Source organism: Mauremys mutica, chromosome 17 (assembly GCF_020497125.1).
Source record: "Mauremys mutica isolate MM-2020 ecotype Southern chromosome 17, ASM2049712v1, whole genome shotgun sequence".
NCBI classification, from domain to species: domain Eukaryota; kingdom Metazoa; phylum Chordata; order Testudines; family Geoemydidae; genus Mauremys; species Mauremys mutica.
In genome coordinates, this window is record NC_059088.1 from 6,509,535 (window position 1) to 6,529,731 (window position 20,197).

At 63.0% G+C, this 20,197-nt stretch overlaps 1 protein-coding gene across 1 annotated transcript in view; it reads right to left on the reverse strand.

Moving 5' to 3' along the window:
- LOC123351635 (guanylate-binding protein 1-like) overlaps window positions 1-20,014 on the reverse strand; it is a 45,157-nt gene extending 25,143 nt beyond the window's left edge. The window contains exons 1-10 of the mRNA XM_044991124.1: window positions 19,203-20,014; window positions 16,608-16,811; window positions 11,887-11,990; window positions 11,501-11,613; window positions 10,998-11,185; window positions 10,382-10,600; window positions 9,345-9,430; window positions 8,894-9,001; window positions 8,099-8,155; window positions 7,776-7,983 (exon numbers count right to left, since the gene is read on the reverse strand). Coding sequence (XP_044847059.1) covers window positions 7,776-7,983; window positions 8,099-8,155; window positions 8,894-9,001; window positions 9,345-9,430; window positions 10,382-10,600; window positions 10,998-11,185; window positions 11,501-11,613; window positions 11,887-11,990; window positions 16,608-16,811; window positions 19,203-19,635 — 1,720 coding nt within the window. The 5' untranslated portion in view covers window positions 19,636-20,014. The remainder of the gene's footprint in view (window positions 1-7,775; window positions 7,984-8,098; window positions 8,156-8,893; window positions 9,002-9,344; window positions 9,431-10,381; window positions 10,601-10,997; window positions 11,186-11,500; window positions 11,614-11,886; window positions 11,991-16,607; window positions 16,812-19,202) is intronic.
- Window positions 20,015-20,197: the final 183 nt, after the last annotated feature.

Sequence of the window (20,197 nt, forward strand, 5' to 3'; positions counted from 1 at the left end):
TTGAAGAATGAAAGTGATTGTAGGCCCCACAGATCCAGCTGGGGGATACTTGGAGTTGAAACAGGAGATTTTTCGAGCAGCTGGAGTTTTTCGAGACCCGCCGGGAGAAGCGGGAAAAGGAAACAGGGACGGGAGACTGCAGCCTGTCCAGGCGGTCGCTTTTGCCAAGACCGGGCCCCTAGATCTCCAAGGGGAGCTGGGGGGAAAGGGCCCGATGCCCAATGGCACGTTCGGGGGAGATGCAACGGGCAGCGGAGGAGCCAGAGGAAGAAATGGATCTGGACGTGGGTATCAGATGCAGACCAGACGACGTCCGGCTGAAGGTGGGAGGGGCGGCATGGAGGCAGCTCACGGTGGCAGGGAACCCAGCAGAGAAATGGGACGGGAAGCTCACAGGTGAGTTACTGCAGAGGGCTGCCCAGTCAGACAGGCAAGAGGAATTGATTGCTGGGGTTCCTGGAGCTCCCAGAACAGACCCCAATAGGGGTGGCCCCCTCCCCAGAGTCCCCCTGAGGTAGTGGCCCAACTACAGTACGACAAGTGGGGGTGTCCCATTGCAGGGGCAATAATGGGGAGATCAGGGGAACAAACACACCCCACTATGCTCACTGACACCCGGACATCAGTATCTGGGCGTGGAGAGCCGTGGCTTCCCGGGGACGCTGTGGAAAACACAGCTAGTATCCCATACAGGGGAGGCAGTGAAAGCGTTTCTCACGAGACCAGCCCTGACCCACGGAGGGAATCGGGAGCCATGGGTACGATACTGTGTTCGGACGCAGGATCAAACTGGGAACGGGGGTGAGGAGGAGGGAATATTGGGAACGTCTTAACCTTAATGAGGGGAGATTTAGCCAACAGGCTCCTATGGGCAAACAGTGACGCGCCAGCAGACACCCCCCCCCCCTTTAACGCTGTACGGAGGTGTGGCTGTCAAGGCCCCGGGAGGAGGGGACCCAGGAGTGGACACGTTTCCTGGGGTATCGGCTGAAAAGGAACTGGAGTGTGGGGGAAACTGATGCTGAGGTTTTAATTCGAGGCCCTGACCCCCCTCCACGGCGTCAGGACGAGTGTCCTCAGCAGGCAGAGGAAGGAATAAAACCTACATTGAACGTCTGTTAGAACAGGGGGTTACTGGGCACATGGCGAGTGCTAATCCCGCCCCGACTGGCCTGGCCTGAAAGGGGCTGGGAAGACCTGGCGAATGACAGTGGATTTTAGAGCATTACACGCAGTAACCCTGCCCCTGCCCCTGCCCTGCCCATGGCCGAGTACCAAGAAGTAGCTGCTGTAGTAGCAGCAGGGGCACAGCGGTTCTCAGTAACAGATTTAGCAAATCCCTTCTCTGCCATTCCCTTGCACCGAGTCCGGGGACAAATTTGGGTTCACTTCCAGGGCACAACACACCAGTTGTGTTTCACCGGAGTCCCAGGGTTTCGTAACAATTTGTCACTCCCACGTGGTTAAGATGTGGGGGAAATGGGCACTTGAAGCCCCAGAGAGGGCAGTTCCCCGCGCTGATGGTACACGGGTGCCTGGGGACCAAGGGAGCAGGTTGGTGGATCACTGAGCAGACGTTTCAGATCATCCGAGATACCCCACTCCAGGCTAACAGGCCAAGGCCCAGCTGGTCCAGCAAGAGGTAAAACACTTAGGGGTCATATCAGGAAAGCAGGGACAAACCCCAGATGCACAACGGGTGGAACTGACGGGAAAATGTCCTGCCCCCACTCACGTGGCATCCTTAAGAGCCCTTCTGGGAACCTGAACCTCTGGCGAGATGGCGCTGAAATGTCGCCCACTGGGTTTCCTCCCCAAGAGAGGGGGCAGAGGGAGTGGGGCCTGAGCAGGCAAAGGCATCACTGACCCTGAACCAGGATTCGGCCCCGGCCCCACACACCCAAAGGCGGGAGAACCATCCACCCTGCACTGCCCAGCCCTGCTGAGGCGCTGGGAGCAGCAAAGCTCCGGGAACTTACCACTCCTGGCCTATGGGTCCAAAACACGGAGTTACCCTGAGCAAAACGTCCCCCCCTGCGAGGAGAAGGCGGCGTGCCGGGCCTCGGGGTGCGCCTCGCCGCGCTGCGGGTATGTCACTGCGGGATCTGAACTCATAGCACAGACAGTACATTCCCCACTGAATGACACAATACCAGGGCAGGCGCCGGGGCAGGTATCTAACCCTAGGCTGGCACGACGGCCTCGGCCCTCGTCAATGGAGGGAAAGGTGCCGTCCCCTGCACCATGGGGCCTTGTAGTGCCTTATTCCCTCTGGGAGTGGAGGCCCCGGGGACCCAGAGCGAGGGGACTCCCTGGGGGGCCACGGCAGACAGACGTGCTGAGGCTCAGAGAGGTGCGGCTCCGGGAGGTGGAGGGGATTAACCCCCGGCAGGGAGCGGACCCCCGAGAAGGGCCGTCTCACTGAAGGGGGCTCCCCACAGGGACCGTACGGAGCTGAGAGACAGCACGAGTCCTGTGAGTCCGCGAGACGAGGTGTCATGGCAACGGTTACGATCTGCTGAGAACCGCTGTCCCATCTAAACGTGTGTCTCATCCGCGCGTACCAAGTGAGGAGCGTGGGCAGTACGGCTGCCACCGAGAGATGCACCCAGATCCAGAGACAGTGTCCAGGAAAGTAACCACGCCCGGGCGGGCGCCAAACAACCATCACCAGCCATTGCCCAGCAACGCCATGACTCAGCGGCAGGAGGCCACACCAGGGGGACTCGGCAACGCCCCCAGACGTGCCTGGACTGGTGCTTCCCAAGCACCTGGCCTAGGGGTACAACCAGAGCCCAGGGGCCCCGTGCTGGGCCTTCTCCTGCCCCCACCTACACTGCAAGCACAGGGACCTGGGAAGACCGAAGCCTCCAACAGCGGGGACTGGCCCCCGGGTCTCTAGGGGAAAAGCCGTGTCCTGGGAACGGCAGCAGCCAGCGGGGGAGAAAAGCTGCTTAGTCTGGATGCTGCGCAGTCTAAGGGGCTTGGGAGTTTAGACTGGGGGTTTATATTTTGCTTTATTTTGGTAACTAACTGACTTTTCCCCTTTCACTTACAATCTCGTTTCTAGTCAGTCCCTTTGGGTAACTGTTTATCGTCACCAGGGAGTTTGCCTGACGCGGTTGGTAAATCTGCGCCGGTTACAAAGGCTGGTGTAGATCCACTTGCCATTGATGAAGTGGGGACCCAATGATAAGGTGGATAAGGAGCTGGTTAAAGGGGAGACTGCAGAGGGTCGTATTGAAGGGTGATCTGTCGGGTTGGAGGGGGGTTATCAGTGGAGTTCCTCAAGGTTCGGTTTTGGGTCCGATTTTATTCAATCTATTTATTGCTGACCTGGGAACCAAAAGTAGGAGTGGGCTGATAAAGTTTGCAGATGACACAAAGTTGGGAGGTATTGCCGATTCGGAAAAGGATCGGGATATCCTCCAGGGAGATTTGGATGACCTTGTAAACTGGAGTATTAGTAACAGGATGAAATTCAGTAGTGAGAAGTGTAAGGTTATGCATTTAGGGATGACTAACAAGAATTTTAGTTATAAGCTGGGGACGCACCAGTTGGAAGTAACGGAGGAGGAGAAGGACCTAGGAGTCCTGGTTGATCGTAGGATGACTATGAGTAGGCAATGTGATGTGGCCGCTAAAAAAGCTAATGCGGTCTTGGGATGCATTAGGCGAGGTATTTCTAGTAGAGATAAGGAGGTGCTAGTCCCGTTATATAAGGCGTTGGTGAGACCTCATTTGGAGTACTGTGTGCAGTTTTGGTCTCCCACGTTTAAGAAGGATGAATTCAAACTGGAACGGGTACAAAGAAGGGCCACTAGAATGATCCGAGGAATGGAAAGCCTGTCGTATGAAAGGAGACTTGAGGAGCTCGGTTTGTTTTCCTTAACCAAAAGAAGGATAAGAGGAGATGTGGGAAAAGGAATGTGAGATGTTTAGGCTTCTGGGATGAGTTGAGTGTGCTGGGAAAGTTAGACAGGTGTATAGGATGATAATTACCCTATGAGGTCACAGCTGTGCTTGAGTGAATCTAATTAACCAATTTGTTATTGCCTGATTGCTTGATAACTGTATATAAGAGCATGCTGGGATGGAATAAACAGAGCTCTGCTTGTGGTCAAACTGGTTGGTCAGACTTCGTTCCTGCTCCTGTGATGCAACAAATGGTGACCCTGATGTGATGCAACAAATGGTGGAGAAGCTGCGGGCAGTGAGGACCTGTTACCTTGTAAGGCACTGGTTCATGCTTCCAATTACCATGACATCTATGAAATGGAGCTCCGAAGCCGTTGTATAGACTCCCTTAAAGATATTGTGTTTAAGAGGTATAGCCAGACTATAATTTTAAATCTCTGAACCAGATGTGCTTGTAATGGTTTCGGTGGCCTGAAGAAGAAGAAGAAAGGGAAAAAAAACAAAAAAAACAAAAAAAACAAAAAAAAAGGGGGGAGGCGCACCTGAGTCTCAGTGTTGAGCGGCTGGGACGTACCTGAGTCTCAGTGTTAAGTGGTGGCCGCAGGGCGTCCGAAGGGGAGGCGCACCTGAGTTCAGTTGAGCGGCTGGGAGCCGCAGGACGCCCGAAAAGAGGGGCGTACCTGAGCTCAGTATTGAGCGGAGGCGCAGGACGCCCGAAAAGGGAGGCGCAGGACGCCCAAAAAGGGAGGCGCAGGACGCCCGAAAAGAGGGGCGTACCTGAGCTCAGTGCTAAGTGGCTGGGAGCCGCAGGACGCCCGAAAAGGGAGGCGCAGGACGCCCGAAAAGGGAGGTGCAGGACGCCCGAAAAGAGGGGCGTACCCGAGCTCAGTGCTAAGCGGCTGGGAGCCGCAGGACGCCCGAAAAGGGAGGCACACCCAAACCTAGAAGTGAGCAGCTATATGGGAATCGTTGTGTCAGCGGAGCAGGAGACTGTTAAGATGGCGAGTGTGCTGTCTGGGCGCTTGGGGAAGCGCTTTCTGCTGGGTGTTCGCGTTTCCATGCCCAGTTCTTTGGCAGACAGGATATTGGGGACAGTTCAAATCCCCACGTTGTAGGCGGAGCTCAGCAGAGTGTTTTTTCACCTGGCTTTGTATGAGGGTGATTGGTGTAAGAAGCAGGAAGAGGAGAGCAGCATGATGCTCAGCTTTCTAGACTTGAACCGCTTACAGTTTTACTCAGGACAAAGAGTTTACATCATCTATAATGGGCGGGAGTGCGCTGGTCTGGTAGAGCAGCACAATCAGCTGAACGATGAGGTGCAGGTGCTGCTCCTGGAGCAGGGAGTGCACACCTGCTGGAAGACAGAGGACGTGAGACTGGCTGAGATGCAAAGATCGCCGCGGAACCAGAGCCCTCAGAGGAGAACTGTTTGTTAACTTTGCCAGGACTTTTCTTGTTTGATCTTTTGTGAATGAGTTATTTGTTTGAGCTGTGTTTGAAAGAAATTTTGTGTTGGCTGTATAGCATTTAATGTATCATGCAATTATTATTTAGAGTACACATAGAGTATAACCCTGATCTAATGACCATGAGTTAACTAAAAGTATGCATACTATAAGGGATAATTGATGTTAAGAGTATGTTTTGTGTTTGTTGTTGTGTTTTGTGTTGTTTGTTCTGGCCAGAATTGTTGTTGTGGTGTTAAGTATGATGTGTTTTCTTTAGGACCTCCCCCCACCCTCAGTGTCAGTTTGATCGCCTGACATCTGAGGGATGTTAACAGAGAGGGGGGAATCCTACTATTTGTTGTTGTGTTTTGTTTCTTTTTTGTTTGTTTGGTGTTTTGGGGGTTATATGTTAAGGATTGCATGATCATATAGGTTGGTTTTATAAGGTTCAGAATTAAAAGCCTTAAATGGCTTTACAATGTTTTTAAATATCAATTTGTTAAGTTTTATTGCACGCTGTGGTACTATAGACCTTGAAAAAATATTGGAAATTATGCCAGCAGACATTGCTATCCAGGTTATATCAAGTGGTAGTTAGAAGTATAGAAGAACATATTTCTCCTGAACAAAGTGAGAGTAACTTCTCAGAAAATATTGTTTGTTAATTTTGGTTTGTGATAGATTATAGTGTTATGTTGTTATGAGTTGGAAATGTTTTGTTAATACCTTTATTATTTTTTTCTCTTCTTTTTTCCTTTTCTTTTTCTCCCCTCTCCTTTTGATTTTGAATAAAGGGGGGAGGTGTGGGAAAAGGAATGTGAGATGTTTAGGCTTCTGGGATGAGTTGAGTGTGCTGGGAAAGTTAGACAGGTGTATAGGATGATAATTACCCTATGAGGTCACAGCTGTGCTTGAGTGAATCTAATTAACCAATTTGTTATTGCCTGATTGCTTGATAACTGTATATAAGAGCATGCTGGGATGGAATAAACAGAGCTCTGCTTGTGGTCAAACTGGTTGGTCAGACTTCGTTCCTGCTCCTGTGATGCAACAAGGAGATATGATTGCACTCTTTAAATATATTAGAGGGATAAATACCAGGGAAGGAGAGGAATTATTTCAGCTCAGTGCTAATGTGGACACGAGGACAAACGGATATAAATTGTCAGTCAGGAAATTTAGGCTTGAAATTAGACGAAGGTTTCTAACCATCAGAGGAGTGCAATTCTGGAACAGCCTACCGAGGGAAACAGTGGGGGCGAAGGACCTCCATGACTTTAAGATTAAGCTGGATAAGTTTATGGAGGGGATGGTATGATAGGATAACAGGTTTAGTCAATAACATGCCACACTGGTAATTAGTACAAAGGGTCACTGATAGGATATTGTTAGCCTTTTTCCAGAGGGTCTGGCCGGAGAGTCTTGCCCGCATGCTCGGGGTTCAGCTGATCGCCATATTTGGGGTCGGGAAGGAATTTTCCTCCAGGGTAGATTGGCAGTGGCCCTGGAGGTTTTTCGCCTTCCTCTGAAGCATGCGGCAGGGGTCGCTTGCTGGTGGATTATCTGCTACTTGAAGTCTTTAAATCATGATTTGGAGCATTCAACAGCAGAGTCAAGGGAGAGAATTAGTTCAGGAGTGGGTGGATCGGCTTATGTGGCCTGCATCTTGCAGGAGGTCAGACTAGATGATCATAATGGTCCCTTCTGATCTTGAATTCTATGATTCTATGAATAAATCTGCACTGCTCGTCCTGAGCAGGGCAAGACGGTACATTGCTGGGGTACAGGGCTGGGAGCTGGGGCCTGTCCCTGTGTGATCCATGACCAGCCCTGGGAGTCTGGCTGCGTGTGGGGCTCCACACACGGCTGTGCTGAGTGATCACAGCGCCGGGAGGGGATTGCTGCCGGTCACTAGCAAAGCCTTGTGGGAGACAGACCAGGCTGGAGAGTTAGGGGGGCCCAGCGGTCCCAGGCTGCACCCCGGGGATCCCGTCACGTACAGAACAAGTTGTTATATCCCCAGTACGCTCTCTGCAGCAAACTGAGCAGGGCCTCTCCGGGTTCAACGGGCCCAGGGTCGTACCTCAACGTGCCCCACATGTGCAAACGCCCCACACGGGGTGGGCAGCACGGTTACAGTTATGGTGTGTAGAAACCCCCCCATTGGATTAGCCGGTGGGTTCTGCTTGGTGACTGCTGATAAACAGAGGAGAAGGGTATTGCTGGGTAAGGCCCTGCAGACCCACAAAGCGCACGCCGAGCCCTAGGAACGGGGTACGGCTGGGCGCCCCCTAGAGCGTGGGTGGAACGGAGAATGTTGTGCAGGGAACAGGCCCGTCTAGCCTGGTATCCTCCCCCGTCCCTGCCCCCTGGATCAGCCCCACAGCCGAGCACCTCCCCAGCGCTCACCTCCCCGGTCCTTGCCGGCCAGTCGGTTCAGGAGGTAGGACTTGCCGGTGCGGTACAGCCCGGCGATGGCCACCACCACCACGGGCTGGCGGACGCTCTGGAGCAGGGCCAGGGCTGCCTGGTTCAGCTGCAGCTCCCCGTCCCGGCTGTTCTCGATCAGGCACATCGGCTCCTCCATGGCGCCTGGCTGTGCCGTGCCGGGGGCACCCTGGGGGCGGCAGGGCGAAGTGAGGCTGGGAGCAGGGGGCATGGAGGGGCTGTTTCCGCCTCCCCCCAAAGGCAGCCAGGAGGGGGCTGGGGCTGGGCCGACGGGGGCCACTCACCTTGGCCAGGACCGGCAGGGCGGGTCGAGACGCCTGAAGCGGGACCACGTGTTCCCTCTGCGGGAGAGGCAAAGAGGGGCAGATACGTCATGGAGAGCCAGAGAGCACGGCCGGATCCACCGCCCGGCAAAGGGCTGAGGCGCCCGTCACCTGCCACAGAGCCGCTCAGCGCCGACCTCTAGGGGGCGCCGGCCCCGACGCGCCCCAGGGCAGGGACAGGCTCAGGGGGGTGGGGAATGGGACACGGGGCCTGTCCCCACTAGGGGGCGCCAGCCCCGACGCACCCCAGGGCAGGGCCGGGCTGGCTCAGGGGGCCGGGAATGGGACACGGGGCCTGTCCCCACTAGGGGACGCCGGCCCCGACACACCCCAGGGCAGGGCCGGGCTGGCTCAGGGGGGCGGGGAATGGGACACGGGGCCTTTCCCCACTAGGGGGCGCCGGCCCCGACGCGCCCCAGGGCAGGGCTGGGCTGGCTCAGGGGGGCGGGAATGGGAGACGGGGCCCTGCCCCACTAGGGGGCGCCAGCCCCGACGCACCCCAGGGCCGGGCTGGCTCAGGGGGGCGGGGATGGGACACGGGGCCCTGCCCCACTAGGGGGCGCCAGCTCCCACCTAGCTACGATGCTCCATGGCTATAACTGGTTCCATGTGTGACAGGAGTTGCTGGGTCTCAGCCCAATTCCCTGCACCCGCCCCCATGCGGACCAACCCCCGGCTCTCTCTAAGCCGAGCTGGAACCAGGAACGGTCCCCCCACCCCCCTTCCCCCCAGTCCCTGGGGCTGCCCCCGACTGACCTTGGGCTCTGGCACCGGGGGCTGGGCAGTGCTGGCTGCTGCTCTGCTGGGTGGGGCGCCCCCCATGGGGTCCACTGGGTACCCCACGGAGTCATTGCTGCCTTCCTGCTGGGAGCAGAAACCCCCCATTAACTGGAGCCTTCTCTGCCCCCACTCACTGCACAGACCCCATGGGACCCCACCCCCCATGAGCCCCTCTGCCTCTCCCAGCGCCCAGCCCCCCCCACTGCACAGACCCCACGGGACCCCCCCCCCATGAGCCCCTCTGCCTCTCCCAGCGCCCAGCCCCACCCACCGCACAGACCCCATGGGACCCCCCCCCATGAGCCCCTCTGCCTCTCCCAGCGCCCAGCCCCCACCCACCGCCCAGATCCCATGGGACCCCGCCCCCCCCATGAGCCCCTCTGCCTCTCCCAGCGCCCAGCCCGCTTCCGCCCAGACTCTCCCTCACCTGCAGGCCACTGCAGATCTCACTCAAGAAAACGGGCTCATCCCGGCACAGCAGGTCCACGATGCGCTCCAGGAAATCAGCCAGGACTGGAGAGAAAGGACAGACCAGGATTCGGTGGGCTGGGGGCTCCTGTCCGCCCTGGTCTGGCTCAGGTACTGAGGTTTGTGCAGCTGCTGCAGGGTGGGATAGGACTCCTGGGTTCTGGCCCAGGCTCTGCGCTGGAGGAGCTTGGGCAAGTCACAGCCCTGCTTTGTGCCTCAGTTTCCCCTGCTGTACAAGGGGGACAATGGTGCTGACCCTTGGAAATGGATGGCTGGGAAGCACTAGAGAAGAGCCAGGGATCGTTATCGTTACAGGCAGCTGAGTCCCTCGTTCCCAGCCATCGAGGCTGGTGATTTTCCAGCCCGAGGACGGGGCCAGAACTGGGCGACTGATGGGCTTTCGGGTCCTGGCAATTCCAAAAAAAGCAAATTGTTTCGGATCGAACGAAAGAATAAAACTGCTCAGAACTTCCAGGCAACTGAAAAGCCAAAAACCTGACACTTCGGGTCAAAGGGAACGTTCCACCGACACCCCGAGAGCCCCAGGCTTTGGGGACAGTTTTTCGGTTTAAATAAAATAGGAAATCTGAAAATGGAAAGTTGTTTTGAACCAAAAACCAGACTTCTGCCGTTTTGGGAAGTTTGGGGGGGGTTCCCCTACACCAACAATATGGAGAAAGCAAAGGGAATTCAGGGGAAACGTCTCTGCTGCCAAATCTGCATTTTTCACCAAAAAAATGTGTCCAGCAGTACCCAGGTTCCTGAGTTTTCACCTAGAATTATCACTGCTATTTATTAGGTGTATTACGGTAGTGTCCAGGCGCCCTGGTCCTGGCACACGACCCGGTTGCGCTAGGCGCTGTACACTAGGATTGCTATTTATTAGGTGTTTTACGGTAGCACTGAGGCCTCCCGGTCTGGGCCCATGACCTCACTGCGCTAGGCGCGGTACAGACATCCCACAGGCTGCTCACCCACCCCCAGCCAGACACTTACACGCCCCATCAACCGCTCTGTTCCCCACCACAGTCTTAGGGCTCCGGCTCAGGGCGTAGTCCTTAAAACGCCCCATCTGCTCCTGGAACAGGGGGTGCAGCTGGCCTGCGGGAGACGGCGGCTCGCCCTGCCCTCCATCCCCTCGGGGGGAGCAGAAACGGAACAGCTTCCGGCAGGGGAAGAACCTCTGTACGCAGCTGGACGGGGAGTCCTCCGAATCTGCGAGAGAAAGGGGGCGGCGGTGAACCCTGGGGTCACACCGAGAGGCAGGGGGTGCTGAGGGCAGAGATGTGGCCGCTCTGGGGCAGGACACGAAGGCTGTTGACACATGGACCCCTCCTGCAGCATGGAGATGCAGCCACCTCTGGGATGGGGGGTGGGGGCTGTTTATCCAGGGACCCCTTGCCCAGCGCAGCGATGTGGCCGCTCTGGGGCGGGGTGTGGGGGCTGTTTCACACCAGTGCTCGTTTAGGACAGGAAGTGAAGCGGGCTCCTGTACCCCTCTGAGATGGCAGGGGTGAGTTGGGGAGGCAGGATAGAACCTGAGCCGGGCTGGGGACCCACCCGGACGCCGGGGTTCCCCTCCGCCGGGGGAAGGGCCCCGACGGCCATGCACCTTGCGGGGAGCTGAGAGCCGAGTCCAGCTCGTGGTCCGTGGCTTCCAGCGCCTCGTCCAGGCAGGGGTCGGGCGCCACGTCCCGCAGGCACCACACGAAGTCGGGCAGCACGCTGCTCAGGAGGAAGCTGTTCTCCCAGGGGCACTCGTCCAGCACGTGCACCACCCGGGGCAGATCCCTCACGTACCTGCGGGGGGCGCCGTGAAGGAAAAGACAGGGCTGAGCGACGGGAACCGAACCAGGCAGGGGGGTGGGGTGGAATGGGACATGGGGCCTGTCCCCTCTGGGTCACCAGCTCCCATCCGGCCCCAGGGCAGGGACGGGCTGGCTCAGGGGGGTAGGGAACGGGAGAAGGGGCCTTTCCCCTCCAGGGGGCGCTGACCCTGCTCCAGCCCCAGGGTGGGGGGACCAGCTGGCACAGGGGGGCAGGGAATGGGACACGAGGCCTTTCCCCTCCAGGGGCGCCAGCCCCAGAGCGGGGGGGTCGTGCTGGGAAGGATACGTCAGGCGGTCGAGCTGCCTCTGGGGGTCGCCCTCACTCCTGGTGTTATAGACAAAGACGCTGCTGAGCAGCACGTTCAGGAGGAAGAGTCGGGAGAGCTTCGTCTCCTCGCCCTGCAACGGCATGAGCAGCGGGCCTGAGCACGGCACCCCACTGCCCTCCCAGAGCTGGGAGAGAACCCAGGAGTCCTGCCTCCCAGCCCCCCTCCTCTGACCACGGCACCCCACTGCCCTCCCAGAGCCGGGAGAGAACCCAGGAGTCCTGCCTCCCAGCCCCCCTCCTCTGACCACGGCACCCCACTGCCCTCCCAGAGCCGGGAGAGAACCCAGGAGTCCTGCCTCCCAGCCCCCTGCCGCGCACACACTCTAACCACTAGACACCACTACCTCTTGCTCGGAGAATCCTTCCGTGTCCAGCAGCACCAGGGCCTGGTCGGGCTGAGTTGGGTGGGGCAGGCACCACACCCAGATCCCCGGGGAGCGGGGGAAACCTGTGGGGAGAGAGAGGGGCACTGAGTGGGGGCTGTGGGGAGAGGGGGGTCGGGGGAGGCCCAGGCAGAGGGGTCACGGAGGTGCACGTGGAGGGATGGGGGAGGCCCAGGCGGGCGGAGGGATGGGGGAGGCCCCAGGCGGGCGGAGGGACGGGGGAGGCCCAGGCGGGCGGAGGGACGGGGGAGGCCCCAGGCGGGCGGAGGGACGGGGGAGGCCCCAGGCGGGCGGAGGGATGGGGGAGGCCCCAGGCGGGCGGAGGGATGGGGGAGGCCCAGGCGGGCGGAGGGATGGGGGAGGCCCCAGGCGGGCGGAGGGATGGGGGAGGCCCAGGCGGGGGGGGGGATGGGGGAGGCACCAGGCGGGCGGAGGGCTGGGGGAGGCCCAGGCGGGCGGAGGGAGGGGGGAGGCCCAGGCGGGGGGGGGATGGGGGAGGCCCAGGCGGGCGGAGGGATGGGGGAGGCCCCAGGCAGGCGGAGGGACGGGGGAGGCCCCAGGCGGGCGGAGGGACGGGGGAGGCCCCAGGCGGGCGGAGGGACGGGGGAGGCCCCAGGCGGGTGGAGGGATGGGGGAGGCCCCAGGCGGGCGGAGGGAGGGGGGAGGCCCAGGCGGGCGGAGGGACGGGGGAGGCCCCAGGCGGGCGGAGGGATGGGGGAGGCCCAGGCGGGTGGGGGAGGGGGAGGCCCAGGCGGGCGGGGGAACGGGGAGGCCCAGGCAGAGGGGTCAGGGACGGGGGAGGCCCCAGGCGGGTGGGGGATGGGGAGGCCCAGGCGGGTGGGGGACGGGGGAGGCCCCAGGCGGGTGGGGGATGGGGGAGGCCCCAGGCGGCAGGAGGGCCAGGCGGGTGGGGGATGGGGGAGGCCCCAGGCGGCGGGAGGCCCCAGGCGGGTGGGGGATGGGGGAGGCCCAGGCGGGCTGGGGGACGGGGGAGGCCCCAGGCGGGCGGAGGGACGGGGGAGGCCCAGGCGGGCGGAGGGACGGGGGAGGCCCAGGCAGGCGGGGGACGGGGGAGGCCCAGGCAGAGGGGTCACGGAGGCGCAGGCGGGGGGACGGGGGAGGCCCCAGGCGGGCGGAGGGACGGGGGAGGCCCAGGCAGAGGGGTCACGGAGGCGCACGTGGGGGACGGGGGAGGCCCAGGCGGGCGGGGGACGGGGGAGGCCCAGGCGGGTGGGGGACGGGAGAGGCCCAGGCAGAGGGGTCAGGGACGGGGGTCGGCCAGGCGCCGACGGAGGGTGAGCGAGGCCAGCGGTGGGATAGAAACGCGGCAATACGGCCTGGCAGCCCCCGGCGCTGGGGCAGGAGCAGCAAAGCGAGCCCAGCCCCGACAGGGTCTGTCTGAGCCCCGACGCTGCGATTCCCTGTGACCATCCGGCCTGATCCCTGACAGCCCAGCCCAGGGACCGGCCCCCAAACCAGCCCAGAGCCGGTCGCCGGGAGCCCCGCCCCGCCCGCCACGGAGACGCTCAGCACGCGGCTCTCCTGGTGAATTCCCCTCACGGCCACAGCTGACGCCTTATTCCAGCCTGAGCGTATCCGGACAACCCGTCCCGCCGGGGCTCCCCTCCCCCCGTCCCGCCGGGGCTCCCCCCCCTTCCCCCATGGGTCACAGCCCCCCTTCCCGCCGGGGCTCCCCTCCCCCCGTCCCGCCGGGGCTCCCCTCCCCCCGTCCCCCATGGGTCACAGCCCCCCTTCCCGCTGGGGCTCCTCTCCCCGCTTCCCGCCGGGGCTCCCCTCCCCCCGTCCCCCATGGGTCACGGCCCCCCGTCCCGCCGGAGCACCTCTCCCCCCGTCCCGCCGGGGCTCCCCTCCCCCCTTCCCGCTGGGGCTCCCCTCCCCGCTTCCCGCCGGGGCTCCCCCCCCTTCCCCCATGGGTCACGGCCCCCCGTCCCGCCGGAGCACCTCTCCCCCCGTCCCGCCGGGGCTCCCCTCCCCCCGGCTCCCATGGGTCACGGCCCCCCTTCCCGCCTGGGCTCCCCTCCCTGCTTCTCGAAGGGGCTCCCCTCCCCCCTTCCCACCAGGGCTCCCCTCCCTGCTTCTCGAAGGGGCTCCCCTCCCCCCTTCCCGCCGGGGCTCCCCTCCCCCCCGTCCTGCCATGGGTCACATCCCCCCCTTCCGAGGTCTCATCCTCGGGCCTCTGCTCTGACCCACCTCCCCCCCAAGCGGAGCTGGGAGGGCCAGTGTAGGCGCCCGCCCTGGCGCTGCCCAAGATCCCCCTTTTTCTCCCCACCCAGCGACACGCCGCGCGCTGCCCCTCACTCGCTTCCCCCGCCCGGCCCTCCGGAGCAGCCCGGCCCCCTCTGGCCGACACCCCAGCTGTGCCAGGGATCCCGCCGCGGCTCCGGGCAGCCAGTGCAGCCAGGACTCCCCCCTCCGCGTTCCCCACACTCCTCGCACCAGGGCTCAGACATCGGAGACACTGGGTGGGCTGGTCCCACAGGGACCCCCCAAGTCCAGCTTCAGCTCTGTCCAGGGCTGGGGGAATGGGGGAGGCGCAGGCAGGGCATGGGGGGAGGCAGAGGGTTGGTGGAGGCCCCGGCAGGGGGATCGGGGGAGGCCCAGGGGGATGGGGGAGGCGCAGGCAGAGGGGTGGGGTGAGATGGGGGAGGCCCAGGCAGAGGGAAGGGGTGAGATGGGGGAGGCCCAGGCAGAGGGGTGGGGTGAGATGAGGTAGGCGCAGGCAGAGGGGGGGGGTGAGAGGGGGGAGGCCCAGGCAGAGGGGGGGGGTGAGATGGGGGAGGCCCAGGCACAGGGAAGGGGTGAGATGGGGGAGGCGCAGGCAGAGGGAAGGGGTGAGATGGGGGAGGCGCAGGCAGAGGGGTGGGGTGAGATGGGGGAGGCGCAGGCAGAGGGGTGGGGTGAGATGGGGGAGGCCCAGGCAGAGGGGTGGGGTGAGATGGGGGAGGCGCAGGCAGAGCGGTGGGGTGAGATGGGGGAGGCGCAGGAGGGGGTCGGGGGAGGCCCAGGGGGATGGGGGAGGCCCCGGCAGAGGGGTGGGGTGAGATGGGGGAGGCGCAGGCAGAGGGGTGGGGTGAGATGGGGGAGGCGCAGGCACAGGGAAGGGGTGAGATGGGGGAGGCCCCGGCAGAGGGAAGGTGTGAGATGGGGGAAGCGCAGGCAGAGGGGTGGGGGAGGCCCCGGCGGGGGGATCGGGGGGGGGTCGGGGAGGCCCAGGGGGATGGGGGAGGCCCAGGCAGAGGGGTGGGGTGAGATGGGGGAGGCCCAGGCACAGGGAAGGGGTGAGATGGGGGAGGCGCAGGCAGAGGGGTGGGGTGAGATGGGGGAGGCCCAGGCACAGGGAAGGGGTGAGATGGGGGAGGCGCAGGCAGAGGGGTGGGGTGAGATGGGGGAGGCCCAGGCACAGGGAAGGGGTGAGATGGGGGAGGCCCCGGCGGGGGGATCGGGGGGGTCGGGGGAGGCCCAGGGGGATCGGGGGAAGCCCAGGAGGGGGTCGGGGGAGGCGCAGGCAGAGGGGTGGGGTGTGATGGGGGAGGCGCAGGCAGGGGGGTGGGGTGAGATGGGGGAGGCGCAGGCAGAGGGGTGGGGTGAGATGGGGGAGGCGCAGGCAGAGGGGTGGGGTGAGATGGGGGAGGCCCCGGCAGGGGGATCGGGGGAGGCCCGGGGGGGCCGGGAGGGGGCCCCAGGGGGATGGGGGAGGCGCAGGCAGAGGGGTGGGGTGAGATGGGGGAGGCGCAGGAGGGGGTCGGGGGAGGCCCAGGGGGATGCGGGAGGCCCCGGCAGAGGGGTGGGGTGAGGTGATGGAGGCGCAGGCAGGGGGGGGTGGGTGAGATGGGGGCGGCCCAGGCAGAGGGGTGGGGTGAGATGGGGGAGGCGCAGGCAGAGGGTTGGTGGAGGCCCCGGCAGGGGGATCGGGGGAGGCCCGGGGGGGCCGGGAGGGGGGCACAGGGGGAGGGGGGAGGCGCAGGCAGAGGGGTGGGGTGAGATGGGGGAGGACCAGGCGGCGCACGGGGGAGGCCCAGGGGGATGGGGGAGGCCCCGGCAGAGGGGTGGGGTGAGATGGGGGAGGCGCAGGCAGAGCGGTGGGGTGAGATGGGGGAGGCGCAGGAGGGGGTCGGGGGAGGCCCAGGGGGATGGGGGAGGCCCCGGCAGAGGGGTGGGGTGAGATGGGGGAGGCGCAGGCAGAGGGGTGGGGTGAGATGGGGGAGGCGCAGGCACAGGGAAGGGGTGAGATGGGGGAGGCCCCGGCAGAGGGAAGGTGTGAGATGGGGGAAGCGCAGGCAGAGGGGTGGGGGAGGCCCCGGCGGGGGGATCGGGGGGGGGTCGGGGAGGCCCAGGGGGATGGGGGAGGCCCAGGCAGAGGGGTGGGGTGAGATGGGGGAGGCCCAGGCAGAGGGGTGGGGTGAGAAGCGGGAGGCCCAGGCAGAGGGAAGGGGTGAGATGGGGGAGGCCCAGGCAGAGGGGTGGGGTGAGATGGGGGAGGCCCAGGAGGGGGTCGGGGGAGGCCCAGGGGGATGGGGGAGGCCCCGGCAGAGGGGTGGGGTGAGATGGGGGAGGCCCAGGCAGAGGGTTGCTGGAGGCCCCGGCAGGAGGATGGGGGGGGCCCAGGAGGGGGTCGGGGGAGGCGCAGGCAGAGGGAAGGGGGAGCAATGGGGACCCTTCACCTTCGCCCTGCCCCACCAGCCGGTCCAGGAGGAAGGATTTCCCGGTGCCGCGGGGCCCGAAGACGGCGAGGACGTGGAGGGGCCGGGCGAGGACCCGGAGCAGGCCCAGGGCAGCCGGGTTCACCCGCAGGGCACCAGAGCTGGGCACCGGCTCTACCAGGCAGACGGGCTCCATGGCGTCCGTGGGGGGGCCGGGCACAGGGGCTGGGGGAGAGGGACAGTGTTACACCACAGGCTGTGCACCGGGGATGCCTGTCGCCCACAGAGCCTGGCCCATATCTGGGGTCTGGCCAATCGCTTGGGCCCCTCTGCTCTCCGGGAGCAGGACCAGCCCAGGGCCCCGGCCCCAGACCTGTGCTGCGGAAGGAGGGATTTGTGGGTGTTCGGCCAGCTAGTACCACCAGTGCCAGGCCCACCCCAGGGCACCCCCTCTGCACAAGGAGGGGGCAGAAGGGACCCGCTCTCCAGCCACACGGCCCCTCCGCAGGAAGCTGACTGGCCCTGTTTCAAAGAAGGGGAAACTGAGGCACGGAGTAGCGGCAAGGCTGATGACAGATCCCAGCCCCCGCTGCTCTAACCCACTAGACCCTGCTCCCCTCCCAGAGCCGGGGGAGAGAACCCAGGAGTCCTGGCTCCCAGTCCCCCCCTGCTCTAACCACCAGCCCCCATTCCCCTCCCAGAGCTGGGGACAGAACCCAGGAGTCCTGGCTCCCAGCCCCCCTGCTCTAACCACCAGCCTCCCCTCCCCTCCCAGAGCCGGGGAGAGAACCCAGGCGTCCTGGCTCAAACCTGGCTGGAGCCGCGCTGGGCTGCCGCAAGCTGTGAAGTGCCCCGGGCTGTGGGCAGCGGGACTTTCACTTTCTCTTTCGCGGCTGACCCCCCTTCCCCCCCCCCCCCCCCCCGCAGTGAAGCAGCGTTAAGTCAGTGCGGGGTCCGGCGGCGCCTTAGAGACTAACCGATGGATTTGGCAGGAAGCGGCTGCCCCAATCACTGGGCTAGTCCGTACGGTGCCAGCGGCCCCGGCGGTTCTGTGCATACAGACTAACACGGCTACCCCTGAGACTGGGCGTTACATCAGTGACCCTACCGGGAGCCAGGACTCCTGGGTTCTCTCCTGGCTCGGGGGCGGGGGTGGGGTCCAGGACTCCTGGGTTCTCTCCCTGGCTCGGGGGGGGGGGTGGGGTCCAGGACTCCTGGGTTCTCTCCCTGGCTCGGGGGCGGGGGTGGGGTCCAGGACTCCTTGGTTCTCTCCTGGCTCGGGGGTGGGGTCCAGGACTCCTGGGTTCTCTCCCTGGCTCGGGGGCAGGGGTGGGGTCCAGGACTCCTGGGTTCTCTCCTGGCTCGGGGGCGGGGTCCAGGACTCCTGGGTTCTCTCCCTGGCTCGGGGGTGGGGTCCAGGACTCCTGGGTTCTCTCCCTGGCTCGGGGGCGGGGGTGGGGTCCAGGACTCCTGGGTTCTCTCCTGGCTCCGGGGCGGGGGTGGGGTCCAGGACTCCTGGGTTCTCTCCCTGGCTCGGGGGCAGGGGTGGGGTCCAGGACTCCTGGGTTCTCTCCTGGCTCGGGGGCGGGGGTGGGGTCCAGGACTCCTGGGTTCTCTCCCTGGCTCGGGGAGGGGAGTTTGAAGCTCTGTTCAGCGCTGATCTGTTATTGCTCATGTCGTTGCTGCCACCGTCAGGAACTAAATGAGAACGAGAAACGATTCCCCCGCCCCCGCTGCTGAACAAACGCTAGACTGGCAGCCCCCCATGCAGACACCCCCTCGCCCGGCGCAGGACGCGGCCCCGCTGGGGTGGGGCGGGGTTGGTTACACAGGGACCCCTCGCCCGGCGCAGGACGCAGCCCCTCTGGGGTGGGGTAGGGGCTGGTTATACGGGGACGGGGTGGGGACTGGTTATATGAGGACCCCTCACCTGGCACAGGACGCGGCCCCTCTGGGGTGGGGCAGGGGCTGGTTATATGGGGACCGGGTGGGGGGTGGTTATAGGGGACCCCTCGCCCGGCATTGGGACATGGCCCCTCTGCAATAGGGCACGGCAGCAACTTACCACCATGACCAGCAGCACTTTGGGACAGGAAGTTAAGGGCAATGTCTTACCCGCTGACTGCGCAAAGGCCAAGCTGAGTCCCTCAGCAGGGATTTAGTGGAGAACTGAGACCAGCGCCCCAACCTGGGGAAAACAGTCCTGGCCTTAGGGATAAGACCACTCTGCCATTTCTGCTGGGCCAGGCTGCAGCCCCCAGCATGCACCACTGCATGCTGGGAGCTGTCCCCTCCATGGGCTGCTCTGCAGTGGTGCATGCTGGGAGCTGCCGCCTCCATGGGCTGCTCTGCAGTGGTGCATGCTGGGAGCTGCCGCCTCCATGGGCCCCACACAAGCAATGCCTGCTGGGAACTGTCCCCTCCCTAGGTCATGTGGGAGCAGTGCATTCTGGGAACGCTTTACCTCCATGGGTTCCAGCAGAGTATGACCCTTTCAAAGGCCAAATCTCAGATGAAGCAGTGCATTCTGGGAGCTGCCATCCCCACAGGCTACATTGCAGCATTGCATGATGGGAGCTATTGGCTCTGGGAGCAGTGATTGCTGGCGGCCCTCACCTCCATGGGATGCACTGGTGCACTGCATGCTGGGAACTACTCCGCCTCCATTGGCTGCCCTGGCGCATTGCATGCTGGGAACTACTCCGCCTCCATTGGCTGCACTGGCGCATTGCATGCTGGGAACTACTCCGCCTCCATTGGCTGCACTGGTGAACTGCATGCTGGGAACTACTCCGCCTCCATTGGCTGCACTGGCGCACTGCATGCTGGGAACTACTCCGCCTCCATTGGCTGCACTGGTGCATTGCATGCTGGGAACTACTCCGCCTCCATTGGCTGCACTGGTGCACTGCATGCTGGGAACTACTCCGCCTCCATTGGCTGCACTGGTGCATTGCATGCTGGGAACTACTCGCCTCCATTGGCTGCACTGGCCCATTGCATGCTGGGAATTATTATCTTGGTGGGGCCCCTCCAGAGACATGTGCATCCTGGGGGATGGCACCTCTATGGGGCAGTGTTTCAGCCCCCTATTTACCCAGTGGTTCAGTCCCCATCTCTACCCTTTTATTCCCCCCCCCAAAAAAATGGTTCTGTCCCCATTTGCACAATGGTTCATTCCTCATTAACTCCCATGTACACAAGGAAGCAGCTCTTCTTCCTACGTTTACAATGGTTCGGCTCAGTGGCTCCCCCTTTACTTCTCCCAAATGGTTCGGTCCCGACCGCAGGCGGGTCCCTCCTCCCCTGTTATCCCATCTGAGGCACATCCGCCGCTGATTGGCTGGCTCCCAGGGAGCGCGGGAACAGAGAGGCCGCTCGAACTACTCTTGACTCTGAGGGGAGCACGAGCCTGATTAGCTGCCCAAAGGCGGGAAAAGGGTCATCGCCTCTGATTGGACATCCGCTAGAAAATGAGACGAAAGGAGAAGGGCGATTGGTCCACTGGTGAAAGGCGGTTGAAAGAGGCGCTGTGATTGGCTCCTTGGCTCTCTGAGGCAGGCAGGGTTGGTTAGGTTCAGTCAGTGTAGGGGGAAGAGACTGGCATATAG